Source organism: Lissotriton vulgaris, chromosome 5, assembly GCF_964263255.1.
Source record: "Lissotriton vulgaris chromosome 5, aLisVul1.2, whole genome shotgun sequence".
Taxonomy (NCBI): Eukaryota; Metazoa; Chordata; class Amphibia; order Caudata; family Salamandridae; genus Lissotriton; species Lissotriton vulgaris.
The window spans coordinates 458,832,101-458,858,847 of NC_141693.1; the positions used below are offsets into that span (position 1 = coordinate 458,832,101).

Consider the following 26,747-nt stretch of genomic DNA (forward strand, 5'->3'; position numbering starts at 1 on the left):
TCAGCTGAACCGCTAGGGCCTCCGGACGGGTTCACTGGGCCCGTAGGCGCCGTGGAACCCGCCGGAGAAGAGAGGGCCCTCATGGCCATGAGGAACGCCTCTATCTCCTCAGGCGTCGCGCCTTGCCCAGGGACCTGAGGGTATGGGGCAGGCCGCGCCGGCGACTCTCGCGGAGCCGCGGGGTTGGGGTCACCCGAACCCCCGGCCGCATCGCGCGAGCGTCGGGGGGAGTCGGGGGTACGATGACGACGCCCCGACTTCTTGTGTCTCTTACCTGACGAACCCGACGAGTGATGTCGACTTCCGGAGCGTCCGGCGCGGCTCCGCGACCGCTCCCTCGAACGCTCCCTGGACCTCCGGCCGGACCGAGACCGCTCTCGACGCGGGGCCGACACCCGGAGCTCGAGCAGCTTGCGGGACCGCTCCCGCCTAGCTTTGCCAGTCAGAGCCCGGCAATCGACGCAGGCGTCGACATCGCGGTCGGGGCCCAGGCACCGGAGACAGAGACGGTGATGGTCCGTGACCGACATCGTGCGGTCACACCCGTCACAATGCTTGAAACCGGGCATCCTTACCAGGCACAAAGATAGAAAATACAATTATAACTTGGTCAAAAGACCGGGTACCGCTCTTCAGATCTGCGTCCACTGGCGCGGAAAAAAGAAGAACTGACGTCAGCGCGCGGAGGCGGCGTCTATATACTCCAGCGACGTCATCACGGCGCACGATGCCAACGACGGACGCAGAGCCGCAGGAGACGCCTGCAGACGACGCCTACCGACGCGCAAGGGTACTGCTACGCAAAAGTTTCCGGATCCAGACTGACGCCTGGGGATATTCTAAGGTAAGGAATCTAACACTAACGTGTTTCTTTCAGATGACAATAGCACAATGTCGTCTTCCGGCCTTTGTGCCGTAAGATGCAGTACTCTACACAGAGGTCTTAAATTTGGCTGGGTGCTCCTGTGTGACAAAGTCAGATTGGTCAGGGTGTATTATGGACGTTATGACACTACTAAGTCTAGTCGCCAGAACCTACGCCAGCACTTTTGCCTCCATATTTAACAGTGAAATTGGATGATATCAACTGTAATCTGCAGGAGGTTTACACTTTTTCGGGATAATCACAATAGTGGCCAGCCGTTGATCCTCAGGGAGGCTACCTCGCTCAAGAGCCTCCTGGTACATATTCAGCATATGCGGTACCACCACCGACACCATGGCTTTATACAGTTTGGCCGGGATGCCGTTGGGTCCAGCCTCCTTCCCTGGCTGTAGAGCTCTGATGGCGCACCCTATGTCCTCAAAAGTGAGGTCCTTATCTAGGTCTATCTGTTCTTCTAGGGATAGTGTGGGGAGTCTAGTATCTTGAAGAAGGTCAACAAATTCTGATCCCGTTCTATTTGAGGTAGACATATAAAACCTCTCATAATGCACAGTAAATGCGGATGCTATCACTTCTCCCGTCCTGCAAATCTCCCCTTGTGGGGTACAAATTTCCAGCAAAAAATGTCTTTCGTTGTCTCTCTTCTACAGTCAGGCTATCAGTTTATTGGCTTTGTCCTCCACCTCAAAAAGTCTTTTCTGTGTCCCCTTGGCCTGCACCCTGGCCTTCTCCTCCACTATGTCCCTCATTTCCTGCTGTTTAATTCTGATTTGGTGTTTAACATGGGTATTTAGCCCCCTGTCTCCCTAACCATTGTTTCAAGCCTAACCAGCTCTGCCTCTATGGTATCGTACTGCAGTCTCTGTCCTTCCCTTTTCACTCCAGCCATGGCCTGCACATACCCTTTAATAACTGTTTTGTATGCTTCCTACAACACACATGCTGAATCTACAGAGTCAACATTTTCCTGGTAGAATTGCGTTACGTTAAAAATATTTGTACCGCGCACGTTCACCAACGGTTTCATGGCGCTCTTGACAACACGGTGACCAGGGAGGAGGATTTACTCAAATGCTGACTGAAACAGCAGGGTTTTTAACAGTCTGCGAAAGCAGTCGTAACTGGGGCAGAGACGAAGGGCAGTTGGAAGGGAATTCCAGGTAGTGGGGGCCAAGACAGAGAAACTCAGCCCTCCATGCTTTTTCTGTCTGCTTTTAGGAACCACAAGATAGTTAAGAGATGTGGAGCGGAGATCTCTGTGGGGAACATAGCGTGTCAGGCAAGACGAAATAAAGGCAGGGGCGGAATCGGATAGGGCTTTGAAGATGGTACATCCAAGCTTGAAGGTACAGCGTTTGGAGACAGGGAGCCAGTGGAGGTTGCGCAGAAGGGGGGTGACATGTTGATGTTTCGGCTGGTGGAAGATCAGGCGGGCAGCCTGACTCTGCACCAATTGCAACCGGTGGAGGTGGAGTGCTGGAATCCCCACATATAGAGTGTTAGCATAGTCGAGTCTGGAGGTAATGAGCGCGAGGATGACTAGGATCAGTGCATCTCTGGTGAGGAACCTACTGATCTTGCGAATCCGCCTCAGATGGAAAAAACAGGATGAGGTGACTGAGTTGATTTGTGGTCTCATAGAGAGGTCCTCAGAGATGATCACCCCCAGACTCTTCACAGTGCTCACAGGAGTGGGTGCCACCCCTAGGGATAAAGGCCAAAAGGTGGAATTCCACGGATTAGAGGAGCCCCCCACCAGTACGAGCTCTGTTTTTGTGGGGTTCAGTTTCAATTGGCTGTGAAACATCCATTCTGCAATGGCCAACATGGTGGACTGAAAATTAAGACGGGAGGAAGGAAGAGAATCAATGGGAAAAATTTACTGGAGATCGTCCGCATAGTTAAAAATAGTGACCGGGGTATTGCGGAGGGAGGCTAAAAGGGGCTGTAGGTACAAATTAAATAATAAGGGTGATAGCGCAGAGCCCTGAGGGACCCCGCAAGTTAGAGATGAGTAGGGTGCAGAGAAGGTGGATAGGTGAACTGCCTGAGAACGGTGGTCCAGGAAGGATCTGAGCCAATCGAGGGCCGCCCCCTGGATGCTAGCATTGTTGACACGGTCGATCAAAATAGTATGATCGACTGTGTCAAAAGCTGCCGACAGGTCCAGCAGGACAAGGGCCTGTGAGATGTTTTTGTCGGCACCTTTCCTGAGGGCATCCATGACGGCTACTATGACCGCCTCGGTGGAGTGGAGGGGTCTAAAGCCTGCTTGTTGGGCATCCAGGAAGGAGGAATTCTCGATAAAGGTGCTCAGGCAGCGGGTGACGTATGTCGCCAAGATTTTTGCCAGGTAGGGGAGGAGGGAAATCGGTCTATAATTGCTTAGGATTGTGGGGTCAGCATTAGTTTTTTTCAGAATGGGTATGACAGCTGCCTGTTTGAAGGAGCGAGGGACTTCCCCAGTAGCTAAGAAGTTGTTAAGCAAGGCTAGAGGGGGGCCAGGACATGCCAGAAAGGCATCCGTCAGGATCTGAGGGGGGCAGCAGTCATTAGGGGAACCTGAGCTGACTTTGTGGAGCAATGAAGAAAATTCTTTTGGAGAAATTGGCGGGAACTCCATCAGACGACTAGTGTTCATGGGAGGAAGAGGTAAGGGTAAAGGGGATGAAGGGGAAGGGATGTTATTTTTAATGGTTATGATTTTGTCAGTAAAGTAAGAGTTAAGGGAGTCGCACAGGGTTTGGGTCGGTTGGGGTTGGGGTGTGACCCTATCAGGCAGGGAAAGCTCGTTGACAATGGAGAATATATCCTTAGCTTTATTGTTAGAGTTCAGTATTTTCTGGGAAAAGTAGGTGGTTTTGGCTGCCAGGATTGATTTTTTGTAGGAATTTAGGGATTCTACATAGACGAGTCTGAGCTGGGGGTCGTAGTTGCGCCTCCAACGGCGCTCTGCCTGCTGGAGAGCAAGTTTGTCCGCTTTAAGTTGGTCTGAGAACCACCGCTGAGCGTCATGAGGGCGCTTGGCTTTAATGGTTTTGAAGGGGGCAACTTTGTCGCAGGCGAGGAGTAGCCATTCTTCGAGGTGGACAGCCTGGTCAGCCACCGAGATCGAGGGTGTGGGAGCAGTGGAAGCCAATAAAGCATGAAAATCAGTCAGATTCGCTTTCTTCCAGTTACGAGCAGAAAGGTTCTTAACAGGAGGGGGGGGCGGGATATATAAAGAGAAAGGTAAAAGGATATAGAGCAATGGTCGGACCAGGAGCAGGGAAGTACGGAGGGAGGGGAGATATCGAGATTAGTCGTCCAGACTTGGTCTAGAATGTGGCCCTTGTGGTGGGTGGGAGTATGAATGTGCTGGTGAAAATTCATACCAGTTAAAAGGTCAGTAAACTCCGAAGAGGATTGGCTTTCGCGGGCATCAGATGGCCAATAGTTGAAATCACCAATGATCAAGATGTTAGCATGGTTGATCGCGAGTTGAGAGATGTAATCACCAAAAAGTTGAGGGAAGAGGGGCATGTAGTCGGGGGGCCTGTAAACAAGGACACAGACAAAGGCGGACTTGGGGGAGGAGAATTTGAGAGTGAGGCAGTCAGTTTTGGGAATAAGAGTCATAGTGAGCTCAGAAAATTTATGTTCAGAGCGGATGATGGCCGCCACTCCGCTGCCGGTCTTCCCGGCAGGCCGGTTGGGTTGGCATTGCTGTGTCCTCTCTCTCAATTTGTCTCCAAATTGCTTATCTCTGAAAAGTCAAAGGTCCAGTTGTGGTGACAGTGTAGTATCTCCCTTGGAGCGCTGAACAGAACATGTATTGCTTGATCACGGGGTTATGTTCCCTTTATGAATCTACTAATCTGAGAGCCTCCGTGAATGCTCTCAGGGGTTCCGTACCCATTCCCCTATCTGAGGTCGACACTCGATCCTTGTTGGAGTCCCATGTAGCATTCATGTCCCCGTCCAAAATCAGGATACCTATTGGTAGTTCTAGCAGCATTGTACTAAGAGTGGGCAGGGTGTTGGCATATAATCTTTGTGGTATGTATACTGAGCATACATCAATGACCTTTCTATCCCACACCATAGTCAGTGCCGCTTATTTGCCCATCTGATCGCACCAGACCTTGCCTGGTACAAAGGGATGTGCGGTCCGAACTATTATCCCTGGTACTCGTGAATCTTGCATGTGCTAGGAATTTATATCCTCACCTATCAATTGCTTCACAATTATTACTCTTAGGGTGTGTGTCTTGTAGCAATACTATTTCTGGAGTGTGCCGCCGGAGATATTGCAGTACCATTGTGCTTTTTTTTGGGTGCTCAGAAAGAACACTCCACAGAGGAGTAAGGGTCAAAGGGAAAAGTTTAAAGACTACACCAGATTCAATCCCGAAATCCAATCAATAACAATACACAAATAATCTGGTAGTCTGGCAAAGAATAAACACTACAAAAGCTGGAGGAATAGGTTGCAATTGTGATCACCCATCAAAATTACAAATGGTGACCACTGACAGTATTACAGCATGTGCGACTCCATAACAGTAGAAACCCTGAGGAGGGGAAAGAAAATAAGGATTTCCATCAACTGCCCTTAGTAGCCAGTGTCATCATTTGGAACTCCAAAGGTACCCCTGTCACCTCAGTTCTACTGGCAGCAAGCCAGAGACCGGTGAAGTAGGTGTTGTAAGAGACCAATGAAGAAAGGAAAAGAAAGATTGGCAGCCTAATTATCGAAAAAGGTATAATGACCGAAGCAATCAAATGCAGTGCAAAAGAAAATAACTATGTGTAGTGAAGTTAAAAAAGATTCAGCAGCAATCTAAAAAACGTTATTAATGACTGCTGTCGATCTTAATAGAAACGTGTCGGCATGTAACAAATCTGCTGGATGTAGTTGGTGGCCAAGGGGATTTACATTCCAGGTCATTTTTCTCAAATTGGTGCTGGCATGCGGGCGCCAGACAGAGGGGCTCAAGGAGCTCCTACCTTCAACCAATGTTGGCCCAACATGCATTTGGCCCATGGCCATATGTCTTTACTGGTGGGTGCAGTGAACTCCCGCCTCCCTCTAGCACACCGCACCAATTCTTTATACTTGCCAAGCTAAATATCCTATATAACTGTAGAACCGAGCCATCTTGAAAGTCGCAACTTAACCCAAAAACGGCCAACTCCCACCTCCCTGCTACCCTACAGTGTGGGTTCAAAACCTCCCACCACCCCAACCTGCAGAATGCCTGTTACCTCTTAACAGTAATACCATAAGTCAGGTGGGCTAAGGCTGCGCAAAGGTCCGCCGACCTATACATAGAACAGGTGCATTACCAATGGAGCCCAGAACAAAGAGCAAGCGCATGAATCATACACATCCAAAGTCAAAGCAGCTGTAACTTAGCTATGTAGGCAGTCTCAGTCCACTAGACCACCGAATGGTCTATTCTCAGTATTGCCTATCAACATGTTTATTCAGCTCACTTAGTGGTTATATGTTCTGATATGTGAAGTCCTGGTCCATATATTATTTCCCTGTGATTCGTTGATCTGTGATTTGAGGAAGTCCTTCCTTTTGATCTGGGGCCTGTCTTATCTCATTGTTGACCATTACATCAGTGTTTCTATGTTTTTGCCGGGATTTTCCGGCCGTCCTCCAGCCGTCCAGCCAGTCCCAAGCTTTCTCAGGAGTAGAGAAGCACCAAAGATTACCTTCCGTATATTCTGAGCGTTGCGGGGAAGAGCATGGAACATGTGATTTCCATTGCCAGTAGGCCTTTTTTCACCTCCAGAAAACTCTGTCATTGCTGCTGCACCTTTAGGGTGAAGTGCGGACAGAAGGAAATAATCGTCTTTTCAAATATGAGCGGCGGGGCACTCCAAACAGCCTGTAGAATCACATCCCTATTTCGATAATTGAAGATTCTCGCAATTATGGGGCGTGACGGGGCTCCTGGCCTCGGCCGAGTGCCCGGGACACGATGCACTTGTTCCACTGAAAAATTGTTGGATAGTCCCCTGGGCTGAAGCATCTTGATTATTAGTTCTTTCACAAATAGATCCACTGCTGGCCCCTCTGCTTTTTCCGGCACCCCAATAATTTGGACGTTGTTGCGCCAGGGGCGCCCTTCCTGGTCTTCTAGCATGGCCTCTGTTTAGTTGTTGTAGTCAATTCACTGACATGCTGTTGAAGAGTTTTTGTCTCTGTCACAAGGCCAGACATAATCCCTTAACCCCTTTCACCCGGGCTCCAATATTCCACATGTCTGCCCTCAACAGAGAGACCTCCGTAGTTACCAAATCTTTTCTCCCTACAAGGTCCAGCCTGACCCCCTGAATAGCTGTCATGACATCCTGCAGCGTGGGTTCAGGAGCCGCCATTGTTTCAGGTCCTGCCAGCAATCCCTTCCATAGGGTGTATTTGTCCAATTTCATTTGTTATGTGTTGCGAGGGCCCCTACTTCCGGTCATTGTTGGGCCCTCCTGACACTGCAGGGTCCACAAGTGGGTACTGAAGAACTCAGAGAGCTGTACTCTCTGCCGCTTGCCCAGGCCAGTCAAAGCACGCCTGTCGGCCTGTCAGACTTCCGGCCCTCAGATCCCAAGATGGCCGTCCTCCAGCCACACCAGCTGATTGAGCTTCTGTGGCACCCCACAATGTGTTGCCTCTGTTGTTGCCTTGGGCCTCTTCCCGAATCACCAGTCCAGTAGCTGACCGGCCTCCTCTTCCTACTTGTGTCGCCTGTGTCTCCGGGTGTCTCCAAGGTGTGGTCTCTATCGGTCTCCGCTGCAGAGCATCTTCGTCACCTATCTGATCTCCCCTTTAGGATATGTAGGGGCCAGTTCCGGCCCTCTGTTCGATTCTCCTTTCCATCGCTTGGGCTCACAGAGCGGTTGGCTAAACCCACCGCGCTGGCAGCTATTCTCATGCAGCTGGCACATGATGCCAGAGATTGCTACAGGACACTGGCCTCCCGGGCCGCGCCTTAAGTCCAAACCCGATCCAGCTCACCATAGCATTCAAGGAATCCGGGCTCCGAGCGGCCCTAGGGCGGAGCCCTTCTGTGCCGCCTTCGGATGAGTATAAGGAGATATTGGGGGCTATATTGGGGTGATCCGGCGGAGACACTCTAACAAGTGGCCATCTCTCTCTGCGGCAAGCCACGTCCCCCCCCCCCCCACTAAACCATAAATTTACCGCATTGAAGCCAGTTCTAACCTCTATTGACTTCAAAGACAACTCTGTGTTGCTTGTAAGGGTTGCAAGTGCTCCTAACTTCACCTTGACTAATGAAATATATTTTTGAATGCCAGTTGTCAACTTCTTAAGTTCCAGAATGCCTAAAAAAGTTTTAATACTGCACTTTGTCATTTGCAGATCTCCACTGCAACCATGATGTTGTTGCCTTTTAGGAGATTTCAGGAGGTATTTCTGCTAAGTTTGATAAAATCCTCTTTCGGCTATATGCCTCTCCTGCATTTATTCATGCATTTTTCGCACGTATGGAGCAAGTGTGAACTTCTGGCAGCTTACATAGCTTTTGCAGTAAGCCAGTAGCTTAGAGAATGGGTTTCAATCTAACCACATCCAGTTTCTTTGAGAATGGGGCTGTGACTTTAGCCCGTCAGACAGGGAACAAGTGGTCATTTTGACAGGAGCTGTGGATAATCTTTTCTACACTCTACATGCATGTCGGTCTTGCTAATTTAGTCACCTGTGTCTATCTCTGAAAACTTGACAAAGTTACAACACCTCTCAAAGTGGTCCCAATGTAATGGTTTGCTCTATTTCAGGCTCTTGTATATGCTTTTGTGAGTCACTTGGACTGAATGGCAATATGCACACCACACAACACTTGAGGACCAGGCCTTTGCTAGTACAGCAATGCCATTTTGCTTCCTCTTAAATTTGATGAAGGTTAGGAATGGGAGGGCAGGCTGTTGGAGTTTATGAGCTGATATTTGCCTTTGAGGGCATTTTGCTAGTATCCGTTACCATGCTATTTCCCCATTAATTGTAGTAACTTAAAGGTGTCTCGACTTTTTATTGGACCATGAAGCTGAAGCTGTGATGAAGCTCCAAAATTCCTAAGTCACTTTGACCTCCCCCCCCACACCTTTGTCCCCTATGTACAATTATTTGAAAAAACAACAAGTTTCCTTAAACGCAATGGGAATAATATTTTGTCAAAGTGTTAAGATTTACTTAAACCAGTGGTTCCTAAACATTTGACTTCTAGGAACCCCCACCTAATCATCACTGGAACCAGGGGACCCCCACTGAATCATTAATGGAATCCTGGGACCCCCCCAACGATTCGTTAATAGAAGTCAGGGACCCTGGCCTAAGCAGTGTTGATGATTTGAACTGCAAAACAATACAGAAAAAGCCTTCATCAAACTAATACACAAGTGATGACATATTTTAAGTTGCAGACGCATATAAATAAAAAATATATATTTATTTAGTTCATAGAAAGGTAGCCACTTTTCTACATTAAATTGAGGCCACTCATTGTCCATACTATATTCTGTTTGATGCAAATGCACTACTTCCACGAATCAATCTGAGGATACAAATTTAATTTTTTGCCTCCAGTTTCAAATTTCTTCACATTTACAGTATTTTTTCAAATGTTCAATCATACATTTAGCTTCTTTATTTATATACACGTTATTAATCTATTAATAATAACTAAATTTCAAAGTAGTTGTGGACCCTCTGAGGAGGCTTTGCGGACCCCAGGGGTTCCTGGACCACAGTTTGGGAACCACTGACTTAAACTGCTTAAACCTTGGTCAAATCCTCACCAATAATTTCACCTCTCTCCAACTCAGCCATAGTAACTAATTTCAAATGATTTTCCTTCACAGCTTTAGGCAGTAGTCTGACCTACCTTTTTCCAACCATGATGCTGAAGAAACATTTGCAGAAGCAAGGCCTAAGCAAATGCACACTTCTGCAAGCTGAGAGCATATATAGTTTAATCAAAGCACTGAGGTTTCAACAAACCTACTCACTTACTTTAGAGGCAAAACAAACAAGTTCTATCGTCAAATTGGGAAAGAATGGAACAGTCAAAAGAGAGAATACATTCTTATGAATCTTACCGGGTAGGAGTTGTGGTTAAAGTAGCAAACCACAGCGTACAGCCAGTATGATTTCGAAGAGCAAATGGAACAAAAGGCTGTCGACGTTTTGGAGCCTTCATATCAGCTAAAAAAATTATTTAAACACATTTAAGTAAGAATTTAACAATTCAACATTCAGGGAATAAAAAGAGAAACACCTTATATAAAAAGGAGTAAATAAAAAATTTATTAAAATTGCACTACCTTATAAAATAAAATAAAAACAAATAAAGGAATGGAAGCCCTATAATCCTCAATTTCAGAAACAGAAGTCAGTAAAAAAGAAGTTACTTACCTTCAGTAATGCCTTTTCTGGTAGTGACTCCATCTAAGAAATGCGTTACTTACCTGTAACTGCAGTTATCCAGTATTAGTGTCTTTCATAGATTCACATGCCTGAATCATTCCCCGTCGTCGAGACGGGAGCCTCCGGTACATAAAAAAGTAATGTCCTAAGACATACATAAAGAGAATAGGTCTAAGGGTCTAACCTTAGTAACCTATCTAGGTCCTTATGCAGGAAGGACCAAATAGAGTAGGCTCCAGGGTCCCACCTTGGTAGCCTATCTGCGTCCTTTTGTAAAAAAGGACCAAAACAAAAGGAACAACCAATCAGCTACTACCTCCCTCTAGAACCTTCCTGTGAGGAGCCTCAGTCTCTCAGATTTTCGTACGCACCAAGTTGGATAGGTGTAAACCTGTAGAGAGAGGTGAGTCCTTCCAGGGGAGGCGGGAGGGTGCATGTGAATCTATGAAAGACACTAATACTGGATAACTGCAGTTACAGGTAAGTAACGCATTTCTTATCCAGTATTTGGGTGTCTTTCATAGATTCACATGCCTGAATCAGAGTAGCAAGCAATACAATATGCACATTCTGTGAAGATACAGACAGTATATTACTGCAAGAAATGAACATTTGTGACTGTAGGAAAAAAACAACAGCATACAATGTCATGCAGAATCTAGTAACAAAGAAATGTGCATACCAGTCAAGGATGGTGGGAAGTAGGAGGGCTCACCTCACTGGAATAGATGGCGAAGCACTGCTCTGCCCACTGCTGCGTCTTTCGTCAGCTCAGCGTCCAAGCAGTAGTGCCTGGTGAAGGTATGCGGGGACTTCCAGGTCGCCGCTCTACATATGTCTAGGAGTGGCACTCCAGCAAATAGTGCCGCAGACGTAGACATGGCTCTGGTGGAGTGGGCTTTGGCCCGTGAGTCCAGAGGTCTTCCTGCCTTCTCGTGGCAGAGAGTTATGGCTGAGGAGATCCATCGTGATATGCTCTGTTTAGTTAAGGGCATGCCTTTCCTAGGCCTGCTGAATGCGACAAAGAGTTGGGATGACTTCCTGAATTGTCTTGTTCTGTCAAGATAGAATTTTAGGCATCTTTGAAGGTCTAAAGAGTGCAGTGATCTCTCAGCCGGGGTAGATGGGTTCGGAAAGAATGATTTAAGAACCACCGGCTCATTAAGATGGAAGTCCGAAGGGACTTTGGGTATGAAACGTGGGTTGGTACGCAGGATGACTCTGTCCTCCTTGAATTGAAGGAATGGGTCCTGGACGGAAAGGGCCTGTAGCTCGCCTACTCTTCTGGCCGAGGTCAGAGCAAGTAGGAGGGCTGTCTTCCACGACAGGAATTTTATGTCAGACTTGTGGATAGGTTCGAAGGGATGTTTCATCAGCTGGTGAAGAACTATGTTGAGCTGCCACGTTGGAGGGACAGGTTTTGGTCTAGGGAAGGACCTAAAGAGGCCTTTCAGAAATTGCTTAATGAGTCTGTCCGCCCACAGAGAGGGGCCCCTAGAAGTTCGAGTGAACCTAGAAATCGCTGCCAAGTGGACCTTGATGGACGCATGGGCCAGGCCTGAGTGCGCCAGGTGTAGAAGGTATGGCAGGAGTTGTTGGGGAGTGACCCGGAAGGGGTGTAGACCCTCCTTTTCACACCAGATGCAGAAGCGTTTCCACTTGAGAGTATAGGTCTTTTTTGTGCTGTTAGCTCTGGCGTTGGACAGGACATCTTTGCACTCTTGTGGGATGTTTAGATGGCTGAACTCACGGTAGTCAGGAGCCAGGCTGACAATTTCAGAGGGCCCAGGTTCGGGTGGAGAACCTGCCCGTGAGACATCGTGAGCAGGGTTGGGTGACTGTGAAGACGAAGAGGTGGGTGGACGGATAGACGGTGGAGCTCCGTGTACCAGTGCTGCCTCGGCCAGGATGGGGCGATGAGGATTAGAGTGCAGGGCTCCGATTTCATTTTCCTGATTACTCTGGGTATCAGTGGGAATGGCGGAAAGGCGTAAGCAAACACGTTCTGCCAAGCTATTGAAAATGCATTCCCTAGAGTTCCTGGTTGGGGAAGCCTGCTTGCGAAGCTTGGGCATCTGGCGTTCTCCCTGGTGGCGAAGAGGTCTATCTGTGGTGTCCCCCACTTCGTGAAGATGTGGTTCAATGCACTCTCGTCTAACTCCCATTCGTGGGATAGGGACTGTTCTCTGCTGAGGGCGTCCGCCAGGACATTGTCCTTGCCTGGAACGTATTCGGCTTTGAGGGTGATGCCATGTTGTAGAAGCCAGTTCCAAACTCTCTGAGATTCTCGAGAGAGAGATAGCGAGCGCGTCCCACCCTGTTTGTTCAGGTAGTGCATAGTCGTGGTGTTGTCCGTCCTGACTAGCACTGGGGAGTTTCTGATGCGCGGGAGGAACGATTGGAGCGCCAGGAAGACCGCCCGTAGCTCTAGAATGTTGATGTGGAGCTTGGACTCCTGTGGCGACCATTTTCCGTTGGTCTGCAGTTCTTGTAGGACTGCACCCCAGCCCTCCAAGGATGCATCCGTGGTGATGATATGTGGTTGCGCCGGAAGCAGGAACGGTAGTCCTTGCGACAGGTGTTTGTCTGAAGTCCACCATTGTAGACTGTTGATTAGATGTTGAGTGACTCGTAAGCGGTCCTCGAAGGATCCCTTCGCTTGTGTCCATTGTTTTGACAGTTCTTCCTGAAGGGGGCGCATTTTTAGGCGGCAGTGAGGGATGAGAAGGATACATGACGACATCATGCCAAGGAGCGATTTGAAGAGGCGGACGGTCAGAGACTGTTTGGATGCCACTGACTTGGCCAAGGAGATGAGTTTCGACTTTCTCTCCTGTGATGGAAAGGCCTTCGTGCAATCCGTGTCCAGGGTAGCTCCTAGGAAGGTGATGACTCGAGCTGGTGTCAGGGATGACTTTTCCCTGTTGAGGGTCAGTCCAAGGCGGCGGAAAAGATGCAGACAGGCGCTGGAAGATGCAGCTGCGGCTGCTCTCGACGGAGCTTTTACCAGCCAGTCGTCCAGGTAAGGGAAGACCTGGTGTCCCTGCTGGCGGAGATAGGCTGCGACCGGAGAAAGGCATTTCGTAAAGATCCTTGGAGCAGATTTGAGGCCGAAGGGGAGTACGCGGAATTGGTAGTGTATCCCTGCGACTGCAAACCTTAGGAACTTTCTGTGACCCTTGAGGATAGGGATGTGGTAATAGGCGTCCTGTAGGTCGAGTGATGTCATGTAATCGCCTTTTTCCAGGAGTCCCAGGATCTCCTGTAGCGTGACCATTCGAAACGATTGCTTCTTGAGAAACACGTTGAGGGCTCTTAAGTCGAGAATTGGACGCCATTTCTTCCCCTTCTTGTGGATGAGGAAGAAGTGGGAATAGAAGCCCTCCCCCATCTGGGCGTGTGGAACTTTTTCTATCGCGCCTTTCTGGAGCATGGATGTTAGTTCTTGCCGAAGCAGCCGCAGGTGTCTGTGAGGACGCTTGACAGGTGGTGTCTGAGGAGGGTTTGAGAGGAATTCTAGAGAGTGGCCGAATTGAAGGAGTTGCAGAACCCACCGGTCTGTCGTTATTTGCCGCCAGTTTTGAAGGTAAAAGGAAAGCTTCCCTCCAAGTCGCAAGGGAAGCGATGGTGGAGGGGCTGGCCAATTGGAAAAGTCATTGTCGATTGCCTGCTGGTCTCTTCTGTCCTTTCCCTCTGTAGGACGATTTATTGAAGGAGGACTGACGTCCCGACTGGTTTTGGCGCTGTTGAAATTGCGTTTTACCCTGAGAGTAAGAGTAAGAGGACTTGTTTTGATAAGATCCTCTATAGGAGGATTGTCCCCTCCCCCTGTTGGCACGAAAGGACTGAGTGCGAGATTGCAGAGTGCCCAGGGCTCTGGCTGTGTCAGTGTCCTTTTTAATTGCAGTGAGGGCTTCGTCAATCTTCTCGCCGAATAGGTGATCGCCATCATAGGGCATATCTAAGATCTTGGTCTGGACCTCCTGTCTGAAAGAGGTGGCTTTAAGCCAGCCTTGGCGTCGCAGGACAGCGGCTCCCGCCAGCTGTCTGAATCCAGTCATGGCCACGTCAATGGCGCAGTCTATCAGTTCTGAGGCCGATGTTTGGCCCTCAAGGAGGAGCGAGTGTGCCTCCGCTTTAGCATCTTCCGGCAGGTCGGCAATGTAGGGCGCGATGTCCGCCCAGAGTTGGCGGTTGTAACGCCCAAGAAGGGCGATGGAATTGGCAATTTTCACCGTTGTCGCAGAGGTAGTGGAAAAGCGTTTCCCAACTGCATCTAACTTCCTGCCTTCTTTATCTGGTGGTGTCGATAAAGGTGATGCAGGGTTACGCGAGTTCTTCTGCGCCGCCTGGGTGACCACAGAGTCCGCCTTGGGGTGACCCGTGAGGCATGCTGGAGCTGAAGACGTAGCTCTGTACTTTTTATCCAGTTTGGGTACGATTACCTGTAGGGAAGCTGGAGATTGCATGAGCTGCTTGCCCTGTTTGAGTAGATAATCAATGATCGGAATCGATCTAGTAGTTTTCTTAGTTGGTTCTTTAAAGTCATAGAGGAAACATTCAGTTTCCTGAGATTCCATTGACATATGGAACCTTTTGGCAGCCCTTTCCATGAGGTTATGGAAACCTCCAATATCAGCAGGTGGAGACTCAGAAGATTGTGGCTCCGGAGAGGCTGGAGAGTGAGTAACATAGTCCTGGTCCGCATCCACGTCCGTATCATCATCTCGGACTTCCCCTTCTTCATGTTCCCTGTCCTCTTCCTCGGACGAGATAGGATCTTGAGCAGGGTCCTGTGTCCTAGGAAGGATCAGTGGAGGGGGCCTAGGTCTTGTCCCTTGTGCAGGAACGGGCACAGATGGCTGCGGGGTTGGTGGGACAGTAGGGGTGGCTTTCTGCGGAAACCGCAGTTTGTAGTCTTGGACGAGAAAGCTCAAGTCTGCAACCAATGAGGCCGGCAAGCACACCATTGGGGTCACCTGGGTGTGGACTTGGGTAGGCACTACTGGAGGGGTCGATTCCTCAACCTCCTGCTCTTCGTCCGTACTCTGGCACTTGACAATTAGGTCGGAAGGACTAGTGGCTTGGGTAAACTCCTCCTCCTCCTCCGGCTCCTGGTCCTGTAAGAAGCAGGATGGTGTCAGCTGTTGGACCTTACTAGGTGAGGTCATCTCCGGAGTGATCTGCCTTTTGGTGATCCTAATGGAGACATGGGAAGTCTGAGCGTCCATTGCGTGTGACAAGAGCTCGGATTCTTTCCAGGTACCAGTAGCCGTCGGTATAGTCTTCGTCGACGGTGCATCCGTCGACGACCCTCTCGTCGACGGAGCTTTAAGCAGCGTTTCCTTCGTCGACTGCTTCGTCGTCGGCGCCGCCGTCGACGGAGCGCCCTTCGTCGACGGAGTGTCCCTCGTCGACGGCTTCGTCGACGGTGTGACTTTCGTCGACGGTGTCGTCGTCGACGTCTTCGTCGACGGTGCTGTCGTCGACGCCCTCGTCGACGGTGCCGTCGTCGATGTCCTCGTCGACGGTCTTGTCGTCGACGGTGCGGAGGATGAAATCGGTCGTCCTGCTGACGACGAGTAGGTTAGAGTCGTCGATGAGGAGGACGCCGACGATGCCATCGTCGTCGATACCGTCGTCGTCGATGTTGAGACGGTTTTAGGCGATGAGGTGGTCGCCGATTGCGCCGTCGTCACCGTAAGCAGTGGTTGCTTCCTAGAGACAGGAAGGTCCTTGCTAGATACGGCAGGCTTGCCCTCTGAAGCCTTTTTAGACCTCTTAGGAGGGGTCGCTGAGTGGCCAGGCGAGGAAGCCCTAGGCCTCTTCAGGGAAAGTTGTGAGGCGACCGACATGCTCTCACCCTCGGAAATGAGGTCGGTCGGTTTGTTTTTGAGCCTGTTCAGCCAGATAAGAAGTCTCCCTTCCCGGTCTTTCTGGGTTTTGACGGAGAACTTACGGCAAATCTTGCAGTCGATGGTCTTGTGGTGAGGGTAGAGGCAATACAGGCATTCCTCATGTTCGTCGTCCACGTGGAGCCTTAGTTTACCACAGGAGGCACAGGGACGGAAAAGTGCTCTTTTCTTGACGTCAGCCATAGTAGAAAGTCGAAAAAACTGTGAAGTTTGGAGAAAATACGATATTCCTGAGGAGAACTCAGGTGGAGACTCCCTAGCACAACGTGCGGTAGAAAATCTGAGAGACTGAGGCTCCTCACAGGAAGGTTCTAGAGGGAGGTAGTAGCTGATTGGTTGTTCCTTTTGTTTTGGTCCTTTTTTACAAAAGGACGCAGATAGGCTACCAAGGTGGGACCCTGGAGCCTACTCTATTTGGTCCTTCCTGCATAAGGACCTAGATAGGTTACTAAGGTTAGACCCTTAGACCTATTCTCTTTATGTATGTCTTAGGACATTACTTTTTTATGTACCGGAGGCTCCCGTCTCGACGACGGGGAATGATTCAGGCATGTGAATCTATGAAAGACACCCAAATACTGGATAACCACAGAGTCCTCACCTTGTTAATATCCCCAAGCGCCAGACTGGACCTAGAGATTTTTCAACAGCTATTCCCTTGTGTGTCAGTAGGTGGCATCATCCGGCTCCGCATAGGATCAGCCCTGCCCCAGATGTGACGTCTGGGCCACTACATCTGGATCACCTCCGTGCGCTGTCAGTTTCTTCCGTGCGCTGTCAGTTTCTTCCTGATCTCTGTCTGTGCCATTGGAAACAGAGCCCAGAGAAATCAGAATTTGTCAGTGTGCAGATCTCTAGATTGGGATCTGATAAATGGACAGTACGATCTAATTCCCCAGAAAAGTTGGGGTCGGTAACTAATTTGCAGTTAGAGTTGTTCTTCTGATACAGACGTCTATCCACAGATTCCTCACCTTGTGAATAAATAACAAAGCAGTACCTCTCAAGGTGGTGAATCTGTGGAATGGCTCACCCAAGAAATCCTGCACGACAGATCGGGGTGAAATGCCCGTCCCACCAGAGCTGGTAAAAAAGTTATGTGCCTTTGGTAACACTCTTTCTGGTAGATACTCAATGTAGCCGCAGATTCCTCACCATTTGAATATTTCCCCAGGCAGTAGAATAGATCCAGAAGCTTTTTAGTACTCCAGAAGGTGGCGCCTTGCAGCTCTGCACTGACACTGTTCCACTCTAGAAATTAAGTGTGTGGCCTATACAGGCACCAACCCCTCATGCTGACGTCAGTTGCTTTCAAGACTGTTTGAGTCCCCAGACACAGCCCCAAAAGCTAACAGGTAGACAGTGTGCAGATTCCTAGAATTGAGATCTTATTACTGGGAAGAGGGTAGGTGAGGAATCTGCGGAGAGATACATTCTCTACCAGAGAGTTACTGTAGGTAAGTAACTTGTTCTTCTGATAGAGACTCTTAGAGACAGATTCCTCACCTTTTCAATAGAGCCAGTATAAGATGGTATGTTTGTGCACAGCCTGTCCCTTTTTTACTCCGACAAACCCAACAAAGAGATGATTGTCTACCCGGTGCTTTCTTGGGATCCAAGCAATGGAGTCTCTCCTCCTCTTTAGTGGGGTGACAAGAAGCATACAAAGCCAGCATAGTAATTTTTTGGCTTATGTGGAATGGCGTCACAACTTTCGGTAGAAAGGATGCCCTAGTCCGCAGAAATAGCTTATCAGGGAAGAAGGTGGTCTAAAGTGGATGAACACACAGAACCTGAAGGTCACTCACATGGGGTGCGAAAGTGATGGCAACCAGTAACATAGTTTTGATATAAGAAGTCGTAAGGGACAGCTGTGGAGTGGCTCGAACGGAGTGCACATCAGATAGTAAGGACAAGATTAAGGTCCCATTGAGGCACTACAAACGGAGAACAGAGAAACATATGTTTCAGCCCTTTCAAGAAGCGCATCACAACAGGTGATTTAAATAAAGAGGGCTGATCAGGCTACCGTTACAAGGCTGAGATGGCCGAAAGATAACCTCTAACTGTGCTTAGAGCTAGGCCTTGCTATGTGAGAGACAGAAAAAATATTAAAACATCGAACAGTTTGGCCTGGAGGGGATTAATCTGGCAAGTGCCGCTCCAAACCACAAATTTGTTGTTAGGTGAAAAAGTTTTTTGTTGAGGGAAGCCTAGCTGCCAAGATGACATCAACTACCTCTGGTGGAATGTCGAAGGTGTTCAGCTGTCGCTGCTCAATCTCCATTCATGAAGGTAAGAGTGGAGAAGTGGAGAAGTGGAGAAGCCAGTCCCCTGCTATCACCACAGATCCTCCTGGAGGTGCAACCTGATCGAGGGACAGATGCTCAAGCCCTGGAGTTCTGGATACTACACGCTCTACCCAGTCCAGGGCCACTAGGATGACTTGGGTCCATTCTGTCCTGATCTTGAGAACTCTGGGAAGGAGTGGTATTGGCAGAAATGCATTAAGAAGTTCACAGTTCCACTAAAGGCGAATGTGCCTCAGAACGAGAGATGCACTGGAAACTTCACCACGCATAAGTGTTAACACTGCGCTTCATCGGCGCTGGCAAACAGATTTAGCCAAGGGTCATCCCATTCACAAATGAGACCTAGCTACGCTTATGGGTGTAACCGCTGCTCGTGATCTGCTGGGCGCCAATGTCTTTCATCCACCCTGTTATTCAATGAGCCATCCAGATGGTTCGCCTCCAGGAAGATTCCCTGGCCCTCCAGCCAGCTCCAGAGAAACAAGGCCTCCTGGCACAGGGTCCATCATCCCACCTCGCCCTGTTTGTTACAGTACCACATTGTGGTGGTGTTGTCCTTGAGCACCTGTTCCAGACTCCCCTTGATAGATTGCAGGAAGGCTTACAGAGCCACGTGCATGGCACTCAGCTCTAGAGGGCTGATATGGAGCAGGGCCTCCGCTGGGGACTATAGGCCTCCGATCTTCACCTATTCCATGTGGCCATTCCAACCCAGAAGTGATACATCGGTCACCACTATTAGCTCTGGAGGGGAAGGGAGAGAAGTCTGCTGCTCACACAAATGCAGTCCAGTAGTCACCACTGCAGATCCTTCGCAGTCTCCTCTGAAATCTGGACATGGTTGGAGTTTTTCCCTTGATGTTGGTCCTACTGGGACATTAGATCCCACTCAGTGGCGTAGCAATAGCCTCCACTGTGCAGAGGGGGGGGGGGGCAATGACCTCCAGAGGCCCCTTCTGACACTGTGCACCAACGGGCCTGAGAGCTCCTGACTGGGACTGGAGCATGGGGTGCTCCTCAATCCATATTGCTGATGAGTCCCCTCAACAACTGCGTAGCTAGGGGGGGGCGAGGGGGGCGGTCCGCCCCAAGCGGCACAATTTTTGAGGCGGCCGCGGCCGCCTTTATAATGTATTTAGCCCCAAATAAATTATGAAGGCGGCCACGGCCGCAACGAGCCTCCAGTGCCGCAGCCAGTTTAAAAGCAAGTGCAAAGCCACCAGCGCTGCAGCCTGCACTCCTTTTGACCTACGTTGGTAACTGCTGCAGAGTACACACAAACGCGGGATTTCGTTTTCAATTATATTGCCCAAAACGAAGTCCCGCGTTTGTGTGCACTCTGCAGCAGTTACCAACGCAGGTCAAAAGGAGTGCAGGCTGCAGCGCGATATAACAGAATCCCGCGTTTGTTCCTCTCGGCAGAGGCGGTTCCTCTAAATGGGATTAAACCCTACCCCCCTCTGTGACCATGACGAGATGGAGAAGGGTGGGATTAGACGCCACTACACAAAATCCAGTAAACCAGGGGAAAAACTAATCTGTGAAGTGGGGCCTGACGACCAGATGAAGGTAGGAGAAATATAGCAATCACATGCAATGTCGTGCATCTGTTTTATTTCATTAAACTTCAGATGGATTCGACACTGCCTGCGTATTATGGCCGCACCTTACAGTTTAACTTGGGCCTCTAGGTGGGATGAATCAGTGTCCAGCCCAGGGTAGCCCTGATGACACAAAGGCAAGCAGATTATACACGCTCCCACACCTTCACTTTTTTTTTTTATTAATGTGTTCAAGTTCGTGTTTTTTAGCGTTGCCAGCCACACGTGGGGAGGAAAACATAATTCTTGAGATCAGTCACCCCCTCACCCTCCCGATCAGCCCACCCCCCTCCCCACCCCCACAACCACGTGTATCCAGTCAGTGTCTTCACAAAGTGCGGCCGTCTGTCGGAACTATCAGGCAGTCTGAGCTGGCATCTTGTTGTTATGGGGTCACGTGCAAGGGCGCCTGGCGGTTTCCCAGCTTGCCAGCAACTGGGCAACTCGTGTCCTCTCATATAAATTGGAGCTGTAGGCCTCGCAGACGGGCATGTGTAGCAAAATGGTGAAGTATCTAGATGATTTTGTTTTTGCTGTGGTATGAACCACGGGGAAGTCAGGCGAGAGCATTTCTTTAACATGGCTGCATGCTCCTGGCCTCCCCAGCCCCCCAGACAACATAATGACTGTCTGTCTGTGATGCTGCTTGCCGCTCTTCTTATTGTTCACACCCAAGGAGCCTACATACCGCTTACAGATTTCTTTTATGGTTAAAAATGTGGTTAAATTGTTAAACTTTGCCCGCCCTCTGTACTACATCGCCAGCAGCAAAAGAGAGCCCTGCTGCAGCTGGGGGAGCATCTGCCATCCTGACACCGCAATAATGAAAATGTCCATAAAAAAATAATCACGTCCCATTAACAGTAGCACTGTGCATTTGTTTTGAGGTATAGTGTTCGTCCTTTGACCAAATATTTACCTCTAATTATATTATTATCCGAATGAAGTTATATTCATAGTCTTAATGAGCCGCACTGATTTAAATTCGTGACTACTTCTGCAGCCATTAAGAACGTTTACACATTTTGGGTCTGTAAACGAAAAGGAATATATGTGAAAGCTATTGTCAAAAGCGATCTCACTTTGCACTGCAGTCTATATATAGCATATGAGAAAGGCTGAATAAGCTATGAACAAATTAACCGTGCATGAAAAAAGATTTAAAAGAGCTGTCTTTAATTCGTTTGATGGATTACATATGAGGCAGCGAAACATTACTCATAAATACCCTGAAAGCATATAAATCTCACACAGGAGCAAACTGAAAACATGGCAGCTATGCCCATGCCAGCCACAAAGCAGAGCACCCACCCCCTAACTAAAACAACTACTGACTGCCCTCCGTTACCGAGGACTGCAGTCACGCATTCTGTCTCCCATTAGTGTCCTTCCATTTCTGGTGTTTTGCAGCAGTTTTAAGATATTCTTAGAGTTTTTTGTTACTCAGTGGGAAGTAATTGCTAATATTTGTGTTTCCTTCATCTTCATTGCTTGATTTTACTTGCGAGAAAGTGTCACTCGTAGTTCTTGAAATGTCACTCATAATTGCATTGAAACTATGAAAATGTCACACATAGCAATCAGAAACCTTAGCAGCTATGTGAATGTGGTGGTGCCCCGATGGATGTTATCGATTATATAGCCTGCAAAACATGTAAAGGAAAGAGGATAGACGACGTACTGCAGGAGAGATGGTTGTGTGAATGAAGTTTAAAACACTATTACTGACATTTTAGATATGTTTACTTTAAACTTATAAGGTTTCTTTAAGTCAGGGTATAAGTAACATTAAAAAGTTGCTGCTTTAGTACTACAGGAACATTTAACACCGTGTGACTAAATAGCCCGAAATACTAAAAAGGTCCTTTCACTTGCATGTGTTGAGAATAGGAGTACACATCATTTTAAAATTCACAAAACAGGCCAATCTTTGTCCCCCATTGCTTGTTTAGTCCTAGGCATCTGCAGGCAGGACAGCTAGGAGGGCGTGGTATCCAGTGTGCTCACCATCCTTTTTCCCCAGCAACCCCACCCCCACCCCCCCTCCCCCCAAGGGGCGGCAATCTGAGGGGTAGCCCCGGGCGCCACAAGCTCTAGCTACGCCCCTGAGATCCCACTGCAAAGCCTGCATATGCCACCTGGTGTGCTTGACCAGCAGGATGGAGGAGGCCGTCAGTCCGAGCAGCCTCTGAGGCGATCTAACTGCAATCTAGGACCGAGGCTCGGAGTCATAGCCTCAGGGGTGAAAGACACAAATCCTAAGCATGTTAGAATGGCCCAGATGAGCATCTTGGAAGGAGTCAGATGTGACTTCGGTATGTCTATACTGACCACCACATGATGTGACAGGTTTGCAGTAGTCTGGTGGTGGTGTGGGGTGAGTCTGCTTTCAACAGTCAGTTGTCTAGGTAGGGGAAGACTGGGACCCCTGACCTGAAACTGTGTACTTCCACCACAGTCATCACCTTTGTGAACACCCGAGGGGCGTTGCTGAGACAAAGGGGGGGCAAAGTGAACTGAAAATGCTCCTCTTCCACCATGTAATGCAAGTAGTGCCGATAGGCTGGCAGGACAGGAATATGGAAATAAGCATCATGGAGGTCTAACGCTCCATCCAGTCTAGGGGGCTGGGTAGGCAAAACCTGGGCCAGGATGAGCATTTTGAACTTCTCCTTCCAGAGGAAGAAATTGAGATGGCGTAGATCTAAAATGGAAGTAAAAATATTTTATTGTATATGGTTAATTAAAACCTTTACAAAATTTGCAAAGAGAATATAACATAAAATCATTAAAATGAATGAAAACCTGCATTTACTCTCTGTTTTAAAAGGGAAAACAGAAGAAAAAAAAAAACAATTTGACATATGCTGAAATCGGCGTCTTTTGTAATCCTTAATCCTTTGATCTGATACCATTGTTCGCCATTTTTTCAATTTGCATTATTAGGAGGCTCGCCTTCTGAAGAAATCTGCTGGCCCTACAGGCTGTCTGCAGCTGCTGGCTGTTCAGTGATAGCATAACTGCCGGCCGACATGTTCTAACTTGAAATGAGCGGAATATATGCAAGAGATAGTAACGTCTCAGGGTTTTGAGGGTTGGGCAAATGCACAGAAGATGAATCAAAGTTTCTTCTGCATGACCACAGAGTCTGCAGAGTGGTGTTGGCCACGTTTGCTTCCATGCAGGGGTCTGGTCTTTTGAGATGTAAGTTCCCAGCCGTACTCGTAGGAGCATCTGTTGTGTAGATGGTGTAATATGGTTAACTAAGTATGGTTGCGGAGCACACCTCTCATATGTTGCAAGTACCATCCAGCCGTGTTTTTTCTTTGCTAGTGCAGCTTTGTCAGTGATCCAGGATTCTAGTTTTGCAGCACCATTGGCTGCTTTTTTGAAGGTCGCAAAGGTGTGACCGATGTTCCAGGCCTCTTGCATATTAAGTTTTGACAGACCTTCTTCAAGTTTTGTTATCCATGCGTCTTTTCCTTTTGTTTGTTTATTTATTTCAGTCCAGCAGAGACCCATCAGCGTGTCCTCTTGAGCTGCTCTTAATTTCCAGCACATTTTTACTATTGCCGCTTGGTGCTGATTTAATAGCCCAAATTCAAGGCGTACTTGCGCTTGTGAGGTGAACTTCGGAATTTGGAAGATGTGTTTGAACAGCACTGACTGTTGGAGATTCAGGAAGTTTGCGTCTTTGCCTCTGAATAGTTCTGAGCCGTACGTGATCAATGGTAAAAATTTTGCTGCGATCACCTTCAACAGATGTAAGTTGGAAGGACAATTCAGTTTTGTTTTTAGTAGATTTAAAGCAAAGCGTAGTTTATTGGCCTGAGCTTTTCTGTGCAGTAGTTGATCTTTTAAAGTCCATCTTGCGTCGACCAGTACTCCCAGGTACTTGTAAGAGGGGCTTTGTTCTATCATATTTTCCTCAATGTGCCATTTGAATTTTTGCCGCCCTGGCCGTGATGCAAAGCAGATGATTTTTGTTTTTTTGTAATTAAGTTGCGGCCCGTGCGTACGGGTAAATTCATACAGCCTTGTGATGGAGCGTTGTAAACCCAAGGGGGTCTGGCTGCACAGAACGATATCATCGGCGTACTGCATACTCCTTATTTTGTGCTGAGCTAGATGGGGGGGGTCGCTTTCAATCTCCGCAATGCTATTGTCCAGATCCGCGGTGAAGATATTAAAGAGGGTAGGGGCCAAGACACATCCCTGCTTGAGGCCACAACGGGTGGGGGGTTTTTCTGTTGTTCTGTCACCATTGCCTATTTTTATCTTGACCCAGGTCGATGTATATAAGTCAATGATGGCCTGTAAAAGCTTCGATGGTATACCCCAGCTATCCATCTTTTTCCACAAGGTCTCCCTTGGGACTGTGTCAAACGCAGCTTTTAAGTCGACAAAGCAGGTATAGAGTTTTGTTGATTTGGCCTTTGCACTGTCGACAAGGAGGTTTAGCGCTAACAGGTTGCATGATGTGTTAGTTCCTGGCCTAAACCCCGTCTGGGTAATTGGCAGAATGTTGTTGGAGCTAACCCAGTCCTCCAGTGCTTGCAGGAGATTGGATGCGTATACTTTGGCCTCTACGTCGATAAGCGCTATCAGCCTATAATTCGCTGGGTCTGTTCGCGCGCCTGCTTTGTAAATTGAATGCAGGATGCTCCCTCTCCATGAGGGGGGAATGCTTCCTGTTTGAAAAGCGTTGTTGTACAAAGGGGTAAGGTATTCAGCCTAAAACGCTTGGTCATGTTTAAAGAGTCTGTTTAGCAAGCCATTTGGGCCTGGTGCACCTTGTGATCTCAATTTTTTTAGGATCAGTTGCACTTGTCGTGACGTGATCCAATTTTCACCAAAGTTTTGATCCGCTTCTTGTTTCTCATTTTTCTTGTATGTTGGATGGTCTACTTGGGAATTGGTCATTTGTGTTTGCTCTAAATGGTGGATCCAGTCTTCCTGTAGTATGGTTGCATTAAAGACGTGGGCAGCTCCATTTGCTATTTTATTGATTTCTGCCCAGAATTTCCGATTGTTGTTTGTTTTGCTGGTTTCTAGTAGTTGTAGCCAAATTTCAGTTTGATGTTTTGTCTTTGCCGACCATATGTCTTTTTTGTATTTTTGCCTTAGATTATGAATTTGTCGTTTGATGTCTGCAGCCTTTGTTGGATTTTTTCCTTGTAGTTTTCTGATTTCCTGATTTAGGATCCTTTTTTTGCGCCCTATTGGGCCCAGGAACCCCTGATGTGCTTCATTAGTTTTTCTTATGTGAATCTGGGGTTGCTGGCCAAATCTGTTGGTTAGACTTACAGTCATGTTTTCCCAATTATCCTGGTGTGACAATGAGTTTTGCACGCCCTCTTCTGCCTGCACACTTTTCACAAATGTCATTATTTCTTCGACGTTCTTCCTATTCCAAACTAGTCGCTTAAGATTGTAGGGACTTAGGATTAGGAGCAAATCTTTGAATGCTGGAGCCCTGGTATGTTGGAAGCTCAGCTCAATTGATTGTAGACTATGGTCACTCTCCAATTTGTGGATTATTCTGTAGGTGACAATTGTTTGGAGTACCTCCAGGTCCACTATGGTGTAGTCTAATACGGCTTGCGCCTGTTTGGCAATTCTGGTCGAAGATGCGGGCTGATCTTGCGAAAAGCGGCCGTTCAAATTAAGCATTCCCAGTTCCGCGAACATTAGGGCACATTGTTGACCGTATTTATCCTTTTTTAGATGGTTAGTTATTGTAGGGGGAATTGGTTTCCCATTCCTTTTGTTTCGTTGGATATTCTGTGCGTGATCGCTCTGTAAAAGGAACATGTTCAAATCCCCAGAAACTATCAGCCCCGACTGTGGGAAGGTGGATTGCAAAGATTTGACTAGTGCCTTCAGGGTCAAGATTTTTTCTAATTTCCTTCTCGATTCTGGGTGTATATAGGTGTTGCAGATAACCAATGACCGAAAGTCTTGTGTGACCTGTGCTCCTGGCGTGGGGACAGGCTGAGGTTCAATTTTAATGCACTGGATCCATGTTTGTCCCGTGTCGATTACGTCATAAGACCAAGGGATGCTGGTATTCAGATACATCGATAGACCTCCGGAAGCTCTGCCTACTAAGCCCTTTTTGATGGCCTGTTATTGAATTTCTTTAAAGCCATTTATATGTTCGGGTGTGATTGACCAGGTCTCTTGGAGTAATATAATATCGAATTGTTGTAAACATACTAGTAGTTCTGCGTCGTTTGTTTTGCCCCCCAGCCCGTTGATGTTCCATGAGCATACCTTCAAGTTCGATTTTCATGCCTCATCAGTCATGCCATCCGCGGGGCTTGGGGTTGGGGGGAGAACTTACCGGGCCTGGCTTGCGTCTCCTAACCAGCCTTGTCGGATAATGCGTAAGTTGGACCAGCCTCCCTTGATGCTTTCCGAGCTACCAACAGCCCCCCGTATTGTTCCTCTGTCGGGCGGTGATCTTGACTCAGCCAGCAATGCTAGCGGGCCCGGGTATCTTTCCATTTCAACTGGTCTGATTTTGATTCCCCATTTTGCGAACTCTTCTCTGTGGAGCCAAAATTCTTTGGCTTTCTGAGGGTCCTTCCATGTTGC

At 48.2% G+C, this 26,747-nt stretch overlaps 1 protein-coding gene across 2 annotated transcripts in view; it reads right to left on the reverse strand.

The window, feature by feature from the left end:
• VPS13D (vacuolar protein sorting 13 homolog D) overlaps window positions 1–26,747 on the reverse strand; it is a 2,754,556-nt gene that overhangs the window by 1,325,053 nt on the left and 1,402,756 nt on the right. For both annotated transcript variants that reach the window (XM_086921894.1, XM_086921893.1), the window contains exon 41: window positions 9,992–10,097. In XM_086921894.1, the coding sequence (XP_086778020.1) occupies window positions 9,992–10,097 (106 nt within the window). The remainder of the gene's footprint in view (window positions 1–9,991; window positions 10,098–26,747) is intronic.